Source organism: Macaca thibetana, chromosome X (assembly GCF_024542745.1).
Source record: "Macaca thibetana thibetana isolate TM-01 chromosome X, ASM2454274v1, whole genome shotgun sequence".
In the NCBI taxonomy this organism is placed as follows: domain Eukaryota; kingdom Metazoa; phylum Chordata; class Mammalia; order Primates; family Cercopithecidae; genus Macaca; species Macaca thibetana.
Window position 1 is genome coordinate 113,036,773 of NC_065598.1, and position 15,317 is coordinate 113,052,089.

The 15,317-nt window shown below is 35.8% G+C and overlaps 1 protein-coding gene across 9 annotated transcripts in view; it reads right to left on the reverse strand.

The window, feature by feature from the left end:
- Nucleotides 1-7,143: 7,143 nt before the first annotated feature.
- Nucleotides 7,144-15,317, reverse strand: part of KLHL13 (kelch like family member 13) — a 201,293-nt gene continuing 193,119 nt past the window's right edge. For all 9 annotated transcript variants that reach the window (XM_050777507.1, XM_050777506.1, XM_050777500.1 and 6 more), the window contains 2 exons: nucleotides 11,159-11,272; nucleotides 7,144-8,722 (listed from right to left, as the gene is read on the reverse strand). In XM_050777507.1, coding sequence (XP_050633464.1) covers nucleotides 8,235-8,722; nucleotides 11,159-11,272 — 602 coding nt within the window. In that variant the 3' untranslated portion in view covers nucleotides 7,144-8,234. The remainder of the gene's footprint in view (nucleotides 8,723-11,158; nucleotides 11,273-15,317) is intronic.

Consider the following 15,317-nt stretch of genomic DNA (forward strand, 5'->3'; position numbering starts at 1 on the left):
TTAGCATGAGGGAGAAGGCAGAAGATGGGTGTGTATGCATAAGTCAACTCTTCTTGCCAACTCACTGACTTGAAAAACCTGAAGAACAGATCTCTATCTATGACCTCCTCTACCTTCTTCACAGGATGAGTTTTGCTGACGGCCCACCACTACCACACCTCTAGGAATTGCCATGTCCTTGGAAACCTTTTGTATCTCTATCAGTTGTCCCAAACATTTTATTCTGGGCCCCAAACTAGTGGAGACTTATGACCTATATGCAGGCATTCAGAAGCCTTCCAAATGTATCCACACCTTCCTTGCAACCTTCTTAATTCCTCCAGCAGGATAGTATCTTATCATCTCACTGACATGAGGGTGTCAAAAGTCAATTAGGTTTAATACGGGCAATCTTCTAATAAAGGACCAGAGAGGAGACACAAAATATGATAAGGAAGGTCACAGATATCCCAACTTTATGACTTCTTGCAGACTTCAGGCACCTGCTCCTGTGTCCGAGTGTCTTGACCTCCGCTCACTCTAATTTGTCCCACAGAAACAGCTCTAGAGCAGGGGATTTTCTCTCTGATGGAGGACACAAGCCTTTTTTTTTTTTTTTTTTTTTTTTTTTCAGCACTGTGCCTCTGCTTCTTCCTTCCTGCCATAGAGCATGAATATAAATGTTTAAGGCTAGAACATGCTAAATGTGTTTGGGTGCCCTGCTGCCACATTCCCAGCTATTCCAGACTGAGCCTTATTACTAAGATTTGCTACAGCAACTTCATCACATATTTGTTTTGTTTAACTAAGAGCTTGGTGGCTTCCTTTTTAAGTAGTCTAAAACAAATGCTTTGAAATGTTAGCTCAGATTATGCCGTATTTTGTCATTTTGCACTTGTTTTTTCTACCTAAATCAAGATAGCATACAGTGAAGGCAATCCATTATGAGATGCAACAGTGCAAATTCTCCCTCCCTGGTTGCCTCCCATTCTTGGCCATAATGATGGCTTTTTGAACACTGGAAAGCCTGAATGCATGCCCAAGCTTTGGTGAGGTGGAAAGTAGAAAATGGTATGGTACTCACTGACTCTTGAGTAGAGATCAGCTCTCTTCATGGACTCTGTCAACTTTTTAGAAATATCTGGCCTCTTGACTGGCAAACACACACATTTCCCTTTGGACATCAGGAGGGTAACTGTACCTTGACCTAGCTATTGTTGTAGACATCAATTTGGGGGACTGCTTGGCACAAATAACTTCCTCGTTCATGGAAAAGTATCTTTTGTAGGGATTGAGACACCAGCATTCATATCAGCACTCAGGCCCTTTGGCAGAGCCCTTGCTTATTGATCCAAAGGTATTTGAGCTAAACCTGGTCAATGACTGTGATTACCAAGGAGTCTTTAACTGATGATGTGGAGTGGGTGACATTTTCTTTATGGTGGGGAAAGCTGGAAGTTTTGGGAGCTCCCAATCACAGTCAGTACCATGTCAAGGAAGCTGGTCTGCAGGAGGAGGTAATGAATCTCAACCTCAGAGAAAAGCAGAGTCACAGAGTACTGTCAGCATTTGTTTCTTTCTCCAGTTTTTACTGTATCCTAGCTTCAGTCCTGGTCTTCCTAAGGGTTTGAGAGATGTCCCACTACTGGTCTACTATGTTTTTCCTTTTAGTGTAAGCTGGTTGGAGTTTAGTTTCTGTGGCTTACAATCAGGGCCTCTTTTCATTCCATATTCACTAATGTCTACTAGAACTACTGTTCCTTTTGGGAAATGCCTTCATTAAGAGATTTGTATGAGGAATTTAAAAGCCTGCTACTAAGATTGTGTACCATTTATGGTACATTTGGTGTTACGTGTTCTCCTCTAATGTAGCTATCATGCAAATTCCTCTAAGATCAGGAGGGAACCTATAGGTAGTTGTCTTCCTCTGGGTTTTGGTTTTCATTACCAAGGAAATGAGTAAGTTTTAAGACATGAGAACTGAGAAATCAGACCTTAGGTAATGTATCTCTCTGCATCTTGCTCTTTGGTATCAGGACTTTGAGCAATCAAGAAAGCTTCAGTGTGCTCCTTGGTGGTGGTGGAAGGAAGGCTTTTGTTATACAGAGTATGGTCAGCAGCTAGTGAACAGTGTTTTCAACCATTTTTGATCAGGTCCCACATTAAGAAATATTTACATTATTTACATTGCAACTGTGTGTGTGTCTGTATGTGCATTGTTTTGTGAACATTATTATATATACCTACATGGGTATGTATATGTGTATAAGTATATATGTATACATAAATATGTAATATGTATATATATACACATATATAACCAAAATAAAAATTCACAAAAAACTTAAAATTATGATGTATATAGTACACTCTATGTTTTATTCCATTTCTGTAAAAAATGTTGCTAAATCAATTTTAGAACTAACACCAGCTGTACCAGCTGTTCTCAATCTTTCTGGTCTCAGTACTCTTTTACACTCTTAAATTTTTTGAGGACACGGAAGAGGTTTTGTTCATGTGTATTATATCTACTGATGTTTACTGCATTTCAAAATGAAATATGAGAATATTTTTAAATAAAGCATGTATAAACTCATATTCTATTACCTGACTGATCAACTATATCATTATGCATTCTTTAGCCTCTGGAAAACTCCACTGTACATTTGTGAGGAAATGAGAGTGAAACAGGCAAATGTCTTACTATTGTGATGAAAATGATTTTGACTTTGTGAACCCTCTGAAATGGTCTCAGGGACACCAGTGTGCCTAGACCACATTTTGAGAAATTTTGTACTAATAAGTTATGACCAGACTTTGAAAAACACTAATCTAGAAAAAGCCCAAGCTGATTACAGACAAACTGAACAAAGTAAATCCAATTAGCTAAATTTCGTTTCCCTATGTGTTTTCCTTTTGTTCTTCCTGACTGAGAAGGGTATTATGGTTAATTCCATAATGATTTCATATAAGATAATTAGTCTAAGCCAATCCATGCATGAAATTCCCCTGGCAACTGGGCCAGGGGCAGTCATATCTCCTAAGTTGACTCCATCAGACTGAAAAGAAGGATTTAAATTTCATGGTTGGGGAGAGGTTTTCTCTCTCTGGGTCTTAACTAGACATGATACTGGCAACACAGTGTTTGCAAAGCTATTGTAAACGGAATGTGAAGAAAAAGAAAAACCCTAGGTGTTTGAGGACATTTAGCTAATTATACCATGCCTGAGTCTTCTTTTACCTCCAAAAAGGCATTGAAGATTTGTGAGAAAACACATTTCCTTATTGTTAAAAGTTGGGGTTTTCTGCTTCTTGTAGTAAAAGGCACCCAGTACACTAAGGATTTAGAGAAACCATATGAAATATTCCATCCTGATTTTTGCTGAGTTACAGAGTATTTTGAAGGACAAGTTGTATATGACTCTATCTAGCACAGAACCAGCAGGTTGGTAGTTGGTGTAATTAATGAGAGATTTGCAACAGGAAGTTGTACCTCAGAGGATAGGTGCTAGGATTTCAAAGAGAGGTTACCCTTTCCCTATGAGTACTCTCTCATTTCCACATTTGTGGCCACAGAAACTGTATTTTATTAGGGCAGGTCCTCATTTCTTTATAGCCTTCCACTCATTTTACAAAGACCTATTTCTATGACTCTGCTCAGATGTTGCTTCTTTACACCCATCATAGCCTCAAGCACAATACAGTGTAAGTACCTATCTCCCCAATTAGATTGAGCTCATGACAGCAGGAATTGTTTTATTCATCTGTGTAGCCTTAGGACTTTTCACTGACTGATATGAAATAGGATCACAATAAATTTGTGTTGAAAGAATAAAAGAATGGTAATGAAATATGCTTTTGTAATGCAGGGGTCAACAAACTACAGCCTGTGGACCAAATCTGGTATGGCTCATGAGCTAAGAATGGTCTTCACATTTTTAAATGGTTGAAATAAGTCAAAAGAAGAATATTTTGTAATACATGAAAATAATATGAAATTCAAATTTCAGTGTCTATAAATAAAGTTTTATTGAAACACATTCACACTCATTCATTTACATATTGTCTGCATCAGCCTTCACACTGCAACAGCAGAGTTGAGTAGTTGTGATGAAGACCATATGGCCCACAAAGATTAAAATATTTACTGGCTCTTTACAGAAAGTTTGTCAAGCCCTGTTGTAATATCCCCTCCTTTTTTCTTTCAATAAATGTATGGCCTTTAGTCTCACTTTTTTAATTCAATCTTTGTTAATCTTAATCTCATTGCCAAATAACACATACAAGGTAAAGATACATTTGATAAAGCTTTGATAATACTTGACAATACATGATTAAGGAACACTAAATGTAAATAGAGATGAAATATCCACTATGAGATATGAATTATGCAAATTAGGTTCACTGATGAAATAAGTGTTTTAATTGTCTGGCATCACTATTGCTTAATTACACAAACATCTGATTTGATCATGTCAATATTCAGTAATTTTTAAACTGACAAATGCCCAACACATTACCTAATTGTTAAACTTCACTTACTACACATTACAAAATTGCATCCTAAATATTGCATTGATGTATTTTGTATCAGACGTTAATGCATGGGTGTATTAGAATGTATTTTATACCAGAAAATGATGTATTGATGTATCAGAACATACTTTATATAGTATATACAAAAATCATGCTGATTTTTAAATAATTGTGTATAAACAATATACTCATAATTGGCAGTAGTGATCTTGATATGTGGAAGATGCTGGATGACTTTTTTCTTCTTATACTTTTCAATTTTTCTATATTTTGCATTTTTATAAATACCAGAGGTTTTAAACACCAAATTATTTGACCAATTTAAAATAAAATTCCCTTAGTCTCTAAGAACTTGCTTTGCATTTACTTTTCTTCCTGCCTACTCACAAAGCTATTTGATGTGCAAAGGACTAAACCTGTGGTTTAGGCATAGGAGCTAAGAATAAAATTAGAGGCACAGCCAACTTTGCACACAAGAATGTTTGCTTACTATTCTTGTGGGAGGAAAACATGCAAAGGCCCTTGAAATGAGAAAATAAAAGGTCACATGGTGGAACTAATTAAATAAGACAGGACTTAATTTCCCTGTGGTGCACCCTGTTGTAGGCTAATATAGAATCATTTTAGCAACTCCCAAAGAAATATTACATATGTATGTATTTTTGTATGTATGTATATTTTAGTCTCTAAAGTAATTTTAGAAAGGAAAGAGTTTCAGGTCATAATTTCACTTTTCAGGGCAAATACTGATTATCAGATGAATTTTCTAAAAATTATAGAAATAGGCAAATTCTTTCTTCATTTTTCATATTCCAGTAATCTTGACCAAGAAGGAAAATCACAAACCTTTTGAGATTTAGTGAATTCTATAACTCCTCTTTCAAGTAGGCTAAGAACTTAAGAAGAGCAAATGTGAGAAATGCTTATAAAGCCAACTAATAACTGGCAGGTATTTTTTCATAAAGACAAATAGTTAATTCACTGTAAAGCAAAATGTGTAATAATTTTCCAGGTGTTAGAATTGTTTAGTAATAGCAACTACAGTAAAGTGTGAAATAAATTATATTGTAAATAACATACATAGATGCAGAAAAGCTACGTTGTCAAACAGAAGTGGATATGTATGTTTTGTGTTATTCCCTGTGGCAGACTGCTAGAAGATCATCAGCCCCATTTCTTTGTCTTTCTGGGCACACAACTGTCTGATATTTTCTAGTTTCTTTTGTGTTTATATGTAGCCACAGAACTGACTTCTGGCCACTAGAATGTGGGGACAGGTGATGTGAGTAGAGGTAATGTATGCTTCTTTCAAGCCTGACCACTATAGCCCTCCCACCTGCAACCCTCGATTTTTCTTCTTCTGACTGGAGAGGACTCTGAGAACTTAAAAGGGGAGGCCACAAGATGGAAAGAACTTTTGCTGCTTGGAGAAGAGCCATTTGATCAGGCATGCCCCCATGCCTGATCATTGTTTCTGAATTATCAATCTGTCTTATATACTCCTTGTATTAGTCCATTTTCCCACAGCTATGAAGAAATATCTGAGACTGGGTAGTTTATAAAGAAAAAAGAGGTTCAATGGACTCACAGTTCCACATGGCTGGGGAGGCCTCACAATCATGGCAGAAGGTGAAGGAGGAGCAAAGCCACGTCTTACGTGGTGGCAGGCAAGAGAGCGTGTGCAGAGGAACTGCCCTTTATAAAACCATCAGATCTCATGAGACATTTTCACTATCATGAGAGCAGCATGGGAAAAACCCTTCCCCATGATTCAATTACCTCCCACTGGGTCCCTATGGGAGCTACAATTCAAGATGAGATTTGGATGGGGACACAGCCAAACCATATAATGCCTCCATTTTTAGACAGGTGTTAACTATGTGCAAATGGCTGAATCCACTCTGCCTATAAATAGATAACTGATACCATTGACCAGCTGCTCTGACTTAAGAACAATAATGCTCAAGAGGGATTTTCAAATTCATAACAAGCTTTCCTAATATTCAAATGTACTGCTACTGAGAAAATTGTTTACTTAATTATTTAACTCAAGATAGAGGCAGTGACATCTGCACTGTTAATTACCCAATGGTAAAGAAATTTGGAGACTCACTAGTTGTATTTTCATAGCCCTAAATTTTTGGCTCAGATTTAATCCGATCAGCTGCAGATAAAGTAGAGAAGATCACAATATGATGCTAATATAATTCTCAAATAATCTTTCACAAAAACATTTTTCCTTTGGGATCCTAGGTCAAGACAAATCTCTAAGATAATTTTACACAATCCCTTCTCATCAGGCAAGATGGATCCTCTTGAAGATCAGGGAGACTAAACTCAGAATTGTAATTGCTCTTTTGGTTTAGACATGGTTGGCAGTTCTGCGGTGATGAAAAGCCAGTTAGCATCTTCCATAATCTAATTCCCCAAACACCACCAGCAATGAGTTTTGATGAATAAAGTTAGACTTTGTCAAATTCTTTTTTTCCTTGAATAAAAAGGCATAAATATTCACTCATCCAAGCTGCTCAGAGCTGTAAATTCTGATCACATTTTGCCATGCCAAAAATATAGATATTTAATCAAAGGAAGTCAAATCAGACAATAATGGGATGTCTCAGACCAAAATGACATTAAATGTTTTTTATTGAACAAAAAAAGATAAAACATGGAAGTTGAATTTGTTGAGCAAAAGCAGCTCTCCAGGTGAAGCTGCTACAATTTGTGCTAAATAACCTTATGAACTGAGTATACAGAATACGTATAATATGCAAGTTACCTCAACAGCAAAGGAGAAGGAGTAGAATACAATTTTTGAAGATAAAATCTGGTCAAGTGACAAATTTTGTTGCTCAAAATTTCTAGCCCTTATCCACCTAAATTCTGTATGGTTCTACATATATGCATTCAGTATGTGCATACTGAATTCCCATTTTAATAGAAGCTGCTTTTTGGAAGAATTCTTTTTAATTTCACATTTATTTGATGTGCCACTCAATTAAAAAAATATATTTGACATATGTGTGTGTATGTATGTGTATGTATGTATACACACTTTAAAAACACCAAACCCTTGTTTATAAGTAGAGGGTTCATGCTGCTTTTTAAATTAATATTAGTGAATTTAAGCTATTTCTCCTGTGTGTCTAAGAAACTTTGTGTTCCCAATGCACCCACACAGTCAAGTGGGTTGACAGATATGTCAAAAATACTTTATGAAAAGAGGGAGGTAGCTCATGCGAGTTGGCAACCTTTTGTGTATTGTTTCCTGTTCAAGCAGGCTGCCTCCCTTTGACATCTTACAGTCAAAGATGAAAGGAAAACTTTTACTTTGAAGCCTAGTGAGCACAGTTGTACATTTACTATAATCCACCTTCAACTTGGCTTATTGGGTTTACTAATGCAAGATGACAAATACCTTACACCCAATACACAGCATTTAAAAAGTACTGAAGAAACATTTTATAGACGATACTTTTTTTTCATATGTTAAACATCAGCTTCTATGGGATACATTTCCAGAATGGTTGTGTTACCACTTTATAAACACTCTAGGCCAAACAAACAGCACAAATAACATCAATGTTGTCTTTTTTCCAATATCTGTATCAATTACTGGAGGCTAATCCTAACATATATACTACTTAAGGGGGAAAAAGAAGAGAATTTATGACACATTGCAAAGATAGAACTACAGCATCTTAGTTGTAGAGATGATCTTAAGGTGCAGAAAGAGGGGACTCTCTAGAAGGTGATGGTGTGGTTTCTTCTGGTGGAAAAACTGTGAGTGTGCAAGCACGAATGCCGCCAAGGGATTCTGGGAGATCAAAAACCTTATGCCATTCATCTTTATCTGGATCATATTTCTGCACTATCTCTACCATACAACGATTATTCCAAGAATACCCCCCAACCACATAGATTTTATTTTCAAAGACAGCGACCCCAACATCACTCTGCCCTCTTAACATGGCAGCAATTGGGGTCCACTGGTCAAGGATAGGTGAATAGTATTCACAGCTTAGGACATCATCATAATCACTTGTTCCTCTGAAGTGATTGCCACCAATGACATAGAGCCTTTCTCCCACTGTACACATGCAATGCAGACCTCTGACCGTGGTCATTGGCGCCTTCTGGATCCATTTGTCAGTATCAGGGTCAAAGCACATGAGCTCCTTTTGGAAAGTATCATGAGTAATTCCTCCTAAAGAATAAAACAATAGGTGTGAAGTAAATAGATTGTTATAGAAATGCAAAAATAATTAAAAGAGCTCTGTCAGAGATAATTAACTTTTAGCCACATATTATGACATATAGCTTATCAATACTGTTCTTAGGACTGTCTTCCCTCCATAAATACATTCTCTGGATCAAAAATAAAGAAAATAGCATTTTCATCTTCTTAAAGAACAAAACAATCACATTATTGCAATGACTTTCTCAAATGGAGATCCATGGTGTTTTTAAAAGACTTTGCTGAAGGAAAATATATTTTGGTCACTGATAGAGTTGGATCTGTAGTAAATTCCATCTACAAAGCATCATTCACTCCTTACTGCCTTTTAGTGGGTATCCTCCGGGTGCTGAGCACTGGGCTAGAGCACATTAAATTCCAGGCGCCCATTTCCTCACTTGCCACAAAACAATATCTACTCCAGTTATTGCATCATGATTGTGACTCTGAAGTGAGGTATTTCTCAAAAATGCCTTGGAAAAGTTGAAAGTCTTGCACAAGTGTACAAGCTTATAAGAATATTCAGAATTGTTTATGTTTATAGAGTTTTCTGTGGGCAGAGTGAGGATAGATAATGTCATCTGTTATCAGAATGCATGTTTAAAAATCTAAAGAATTAGAATGCTGAACATACGTGGAATTTTATACATGCAGCAATTTGTTGTTAATCTTATTGAGTCTGTATCATCTACAAAGTGTACTCTTAGATCACATATAAATCAGTCTCTACAACGAAAGTATCAAACTATACCTTCTGTAGACAAGGGAGAGAAGTAAGCTAATTTTCAGTCAAATTATTCAAAGTTTTACTGTCAAGTGGCCAGATGGCAGTCACTATCACTGTTTTCTTCTGCTTTTTAAAAATATTTTCTCTGTGCTTTACAGATTTCCCAGAAAGCAAAACAGTGTTCATTGTTTTGAAAATCAGCCATACTTTCTAACCACTCTCAATTGGGAAGGTCATTTCTGCAATACACGCCAGTTATGCCAAAGCACCACTAAAACAATTCAGGTGTCATTTTTCTCAGAAGAGTTGGAGCTCTCATTATAATGGTACAGCAGCTGCCCACATAAAATAGATAGATGGTATAAATCACGGATTAATGGGAGCATATTTATTACCTGTATGGTTCTTCCAATATAAGACATTCTGTAGTTGCTCATGAGTTTAACACCAGAAACCTGCCAATCATATGCTACAGGCCTTTCATTGATTCTTATTGATTACAGATTTCATAAGGCAGTGGTCAGACAATCAGGCCACAAATATCACCTTTACACCTTTGGTCTCTAGTAATGTAGCTGCTGGCCTGGCACTGGCAGGCCTTCATTCAATGGGGAAGAATTGTCCCATGTAGAGTGTGTCAGGGCCAGGTGATAATAACCTGACTAACAAAGTTAAATGTCAGTACCAGAGGTGGTCTTTACATTCAAGTGAGACTTCTTCCTAAATTTTACAGGAGAACAAAAGCAGAAAATGCATTAAAAAAAAGAAAGAAATTTGACAGTAGGTTGATTTAAACACCAACAATTTGAGAATGAAAGTTGCTGCTGGGACACTGTGAATAAACTATATCCATTTCAGAATTTTTTAACAGAAAAATATATCTTCATGTGCATAAAATACAGATAATCAGCACAGAAATATTTATGCAATGACACCATAGTAGAATCCTCTTATAATGCTAAGGAAGAAGGAAACCCATATTATGGGCTATACTGAAAGAGAGAATGAATATTATTATGTACTATTACGCACACTGGAAGCATGTTTTATGCATAGGAGACCTTATATGTTATATAATGATACACTCCTTCACACAGTTTAGCTAAACCTTAAATAAAATGAATTAACTGTTGCTACAGAAACTATGAATGGTGCTTATTTGAATACAGAGAATGGGAACTGGAAAGCAAAATTTGAATGCTTTTCAATTTCTTCTAAGTTATACCTTATAACAGGATTGGTTTACTAGTACTCTTATAAATCTACAGAATGCCCAAGGCATTCATATGCAAATACACACAAAAATAGTTTCTAAAATCAACATAAATTATATTTTGATTATCCATTTTTCTGGATTTTTTTTTTTTTTTTTGAGATGGAGTCTCGCTCTTTCACCCAGGCTGGAGTACAGTGGAGTGATCTCAGCTCACTGCAACCTCCGTCTTCCGGGTTCAAGAGATTCTCCTGCCTCAGCCTCCCAAGTAGCTGGGATTACAGACGTGCACCACCACACCCAGTTAATTTTTGTATTTTTAATAGAGACAGGGTTTCACCATGTTGGCCCGCCTGGTCTCAAACTCCTGACGCCTGAATTATTATTATTACTACCACTATACGGAAAGATAACCATATAGTTAAAAGCTTATATATTATATTGTGTTAACATAATACTTGTTTACCTGAAATATACATCACTCCTCCATACACAGTTCCAGCATGGCCATAGTGGGGCTCACTCATTTTGGCAACATAGGTCCATTCATTTGTTCTTGGATTGTAACATTCTACTGTAGCTGTTTAAAAAAACAAAAAAGAAATAAAATGATTTTTAGCTTCAAATTTAGCAATTAATTATTTTTCTCTTAAGTGGAACAGTAATAGTATTCAAACACTTTAAACATATCTATTATAGCTATGATAGATATGTGAAAGACTGTGGGGGGAGCTCTTATAGTAATTATTGAGACTATATTAATAATATAAACTATTAGTACATGTTACATTAGACTAGATAGTGTTAGAATCTAACAAATTTCTGTCATTGCAGAGATCACTAAGATTTATTCTGTAATCTGTTTACATATCAATAATTTGACATTTCTCCATTTTCTTTGCTCTAAAAACATAGAAAGAAAGGATGAAAAAAATCAAAAGGAATGAAAAACTCCTCAATTCTGGGTCCCCATGTTGATATAAACAAACGTTAATACATAAGAAGCAAACTTTTACATTGAGAATGAAAGTATACACACTTCTTGGTTCATGTTCTGAAGCCCACTGTTTTAGTTCATATACAGACTACAAAGTGGACGCTGATGACAATTTCTCTACATTTATACTTTAAAGCCGATAGTTTGTATATACCCACCATCATTGCATCCAGTACTACTCTGAACCTGAAGATGGTTGACGGCATAATACAAAGGTCTTTATTAAGAATACTTCCTCTCAGTAATATATGTATCATCTTTTAACATAATGTATTTGGAGAAGTGATCTCAACTCACTTAAGTATCTTTCAATCAATCTGTTATAGCCTCAAGAACAGAACAATGTCACCAAGAAAGATGGAAAATGTAATCACTTTTTAAAAGGCAGAAAAGCTATTAAGAGAACTCATCAAAAGCATGAGGTCTAGATTAACTTGAAAAGTTCGTATTATTTATTGCATACACTGCCAACTGCTAATCCAATTTCTTGCATCCCCCAACCCCACTTTTTTAAACTAACAGAACCACAACACTGCTTAGGGAAGAACTGCACCAAGCTAAAAACGAAATTTAATTTAGCAGGTTCCCTTGAAGCTTTGGTCAACCATATGATATAGTTCTGGGCAGTGATGGGTAAGCAGAAGTTTATTGAGTAGGACAATTTGATCAAGCCACTGGAATTAGGTTAGCTACTTGCAACCAAATGCAATCCTGATGAATCAACCTTTGAATGAGATTCTCTACTTAAAAAAAAATAACATGGTGACAGGCAAAACACACATACATACACACACACACACACACACACGGGGGGGGAGAGAGAGAGAGAGAGAAACTACTTTTCCACTCTATTCAATAATTTCATTTCATCATCAAACTCACTATGCAAAGTATGCTTTTCTCCTCCAACCACACCTATATTATGCCACTTCTTGTATCTCTCTACTGACTTCCTTTTCCACTTACTTTAGCTTTGAATTTTCAGTCTTATTTCAAAAGCTTTTACTATTCTCACTTTTACCTACTGCTTTGTTGGCTTTGTTCATTGCTTTAGGCCTGGATCCTTGCCAATTCTATTTCTTTTAAACCCTATTTCTAAAATTAATAACAAGTTAAACTGCCACATCTCTCTCTCTCTCTCTCTCTCTCTATATATATATGTATATATATATATATAATTTCTCTATATATAATTTCCCTCTTTATATATAATTTCTCTCTATATATATATAATTTCTCTCTCTCTCTCTCTCTCTCTCTCCCTCTATCACCACATAACAGAAAACCTAGTGCATTGATTGGTACTTGGCATTAGCAAAGTCATTAATGGGAAGGTTTTAGAAGTAATTAAACCATACATCCTATCAGAAACAGGGTCTAAAAAGACTTCCAGATATCATCTTCTTCATCTACTTGAAGCCAAAGGCAGGATTCAGTATAGCTTTACACTTTTCTTAATGCAGGACTCTGACTTAAACTTTGAAATTTTTGGATTGTAACTTTCCTTTCTTATGTTTAATTCAAACAGGATTCAGTATAGCTTTACACTTTTCTTAATGCAGGACTCTGACTTAAACTTTGAAATTTTTGGATTGTAACTTTCCTTTCTTATGTTTAATTCAAACTGTTCCAATGTGATTTCCTTTAGTTTCTTCTTATTCTTTCTATAGTGGAGTTAGAATTTGAATAGTTATTCACTTTTTATTATTATTAATATTTTCCAATGTAGAAGGATAATTCCTCTGTCAGTGACTTAATTGCATCTTCCCCTAATAGTGGTTATAAGAATCCATTTATACTTTCTCATACAGGAGCCCCTCAGTGCAAGATAGCTATTAACCACCAATAACAAAATTACTATATAATAGTCCATCATTCTTGAACTTTTTTCCAGCTAAAAATCTATCGCCTTTAACTGTTCCAGGCGTTTAATTTTTATTGTCAACTTTTATTGTCATGCAATTCTCCATGCAGAATTGCTATTGTTATCAGTAAAATCAATAGTATTTTATTTTAAAATAAAATACATCTAATTAAAAAGTAGATACACATGCTCTTATTTCCATTTTCCATATTTATAAGACACTCAGATATAGGTTAGTACCAACAACTCTGATGGGAAGAGGAAGCAAGGGATGATGCAAGGCAAAGAGTTGGAGCCACAAAGCAGTGCTTCAATCATAGTCTATAAGAGTTGGAAGTGGTAAAGAGGCAACTGGAAAAATCTAGAGCAGGTGGCAGCAAACCTCAGTCCATAGGCCAAATCCAGTCTACTTCCTGTTTTGCAGGGCCCACAAGATAAAAATATGAATGATTTTATATTTTTTACACATTGAAAAAGAATCAAGACTATTTTGTAACTAATGAAAATTCTATAAAATTCAAATTTCAGTGTTTACAAATAAAGCTTTATTGGAGCACAGCCTCACTCATTTGTTTATGGATTATGTAGGGTTGCTTTTACACTACAACAGCAGAGTTGATTACTTGTGACAGAGATTGAATGGCCCACAAAGCTGGAAATAGACCCTTTCTGGCCCTTTACAGAAGTTTGCTGGCCCCTAATCTAGAGAATTAACTTCAGTAGTCTGGTGGCCTAGTGTTTACATTAAAGAATCTCTCCAATTTAAGAATTACACTTAGGTTGGTTATCTCACATATATCAGGAGTTCTTATTTTCCGAGATAATTCCATAGAAATCCAGAATCGGTCCTAAAAGATGATGTGGAATTTATTTCTTCTTTAAGATTAGGAAAGAGATTAGCCTAAAGAAAATCATTTGAACAATGATGGCTCCCTTAGAGGGGAGATGGACTCTAGAAACAGAACGCTGGTGAGTGACCAAGAAACCCCCAAATCCTTTGGGGGGTATAGAGGCATTTAATAAAATTTAGTAGTTTTATTGTGCATTTATTTGAAAAACATCTAACATGCTTTCTGTAAGTTATTTCATTATTTGAAATCTTAACTTATTAATATTTAACTGAAGTGAAAGATATTGGAGCTGTCATATTCTTCTTCAATATAGAAAACTTCAATGGAAGATTGATTTTTTTATATGACACAATTTTGAAAGATACCAGAAATAACTGACTTCTTTTACACTTAAGTGACAGCTACTCTAAACTTCCCCTAGTTTCTCATTGTAACAAGTGTCAAAGGAAAGCAGCATTTTGAAGGAATTATATTTCAGCACGAAACCAGGTGAGCAGACGTGTGCTAGTGCATACGCACGCGCGCGCACACACACACACACAGTCTTTTTTTCATGAACAATGGGCTTAGGTTTCCTTTGGTCCAAGTACCCCATGAAAAGATTTTAAAAGACCAAATGCATTAAAGTGATCTAAACTGTCTTGCAAATGTTTCCACTGTTTTCTTTTTTTTTTTTTTTTAATTTATTTATTATTATTATACTTTAAGTTGTAGGGTACATGTGCATAACGTGCAGGTTTGTTACATATGTATACTTGTGCCATGTTGCTGTGCTGCACCCATCAACTCGTCATTTACATCAGGTATAACTCCCAATGCAATCCCTCCCCCCTCCCCTCTCCCCATGATAGGCCCCGGTGTGTGATGTTCCCCTTCCTGAGTCCGAGTGATCTCATTGTTCAGTTCCCACCTA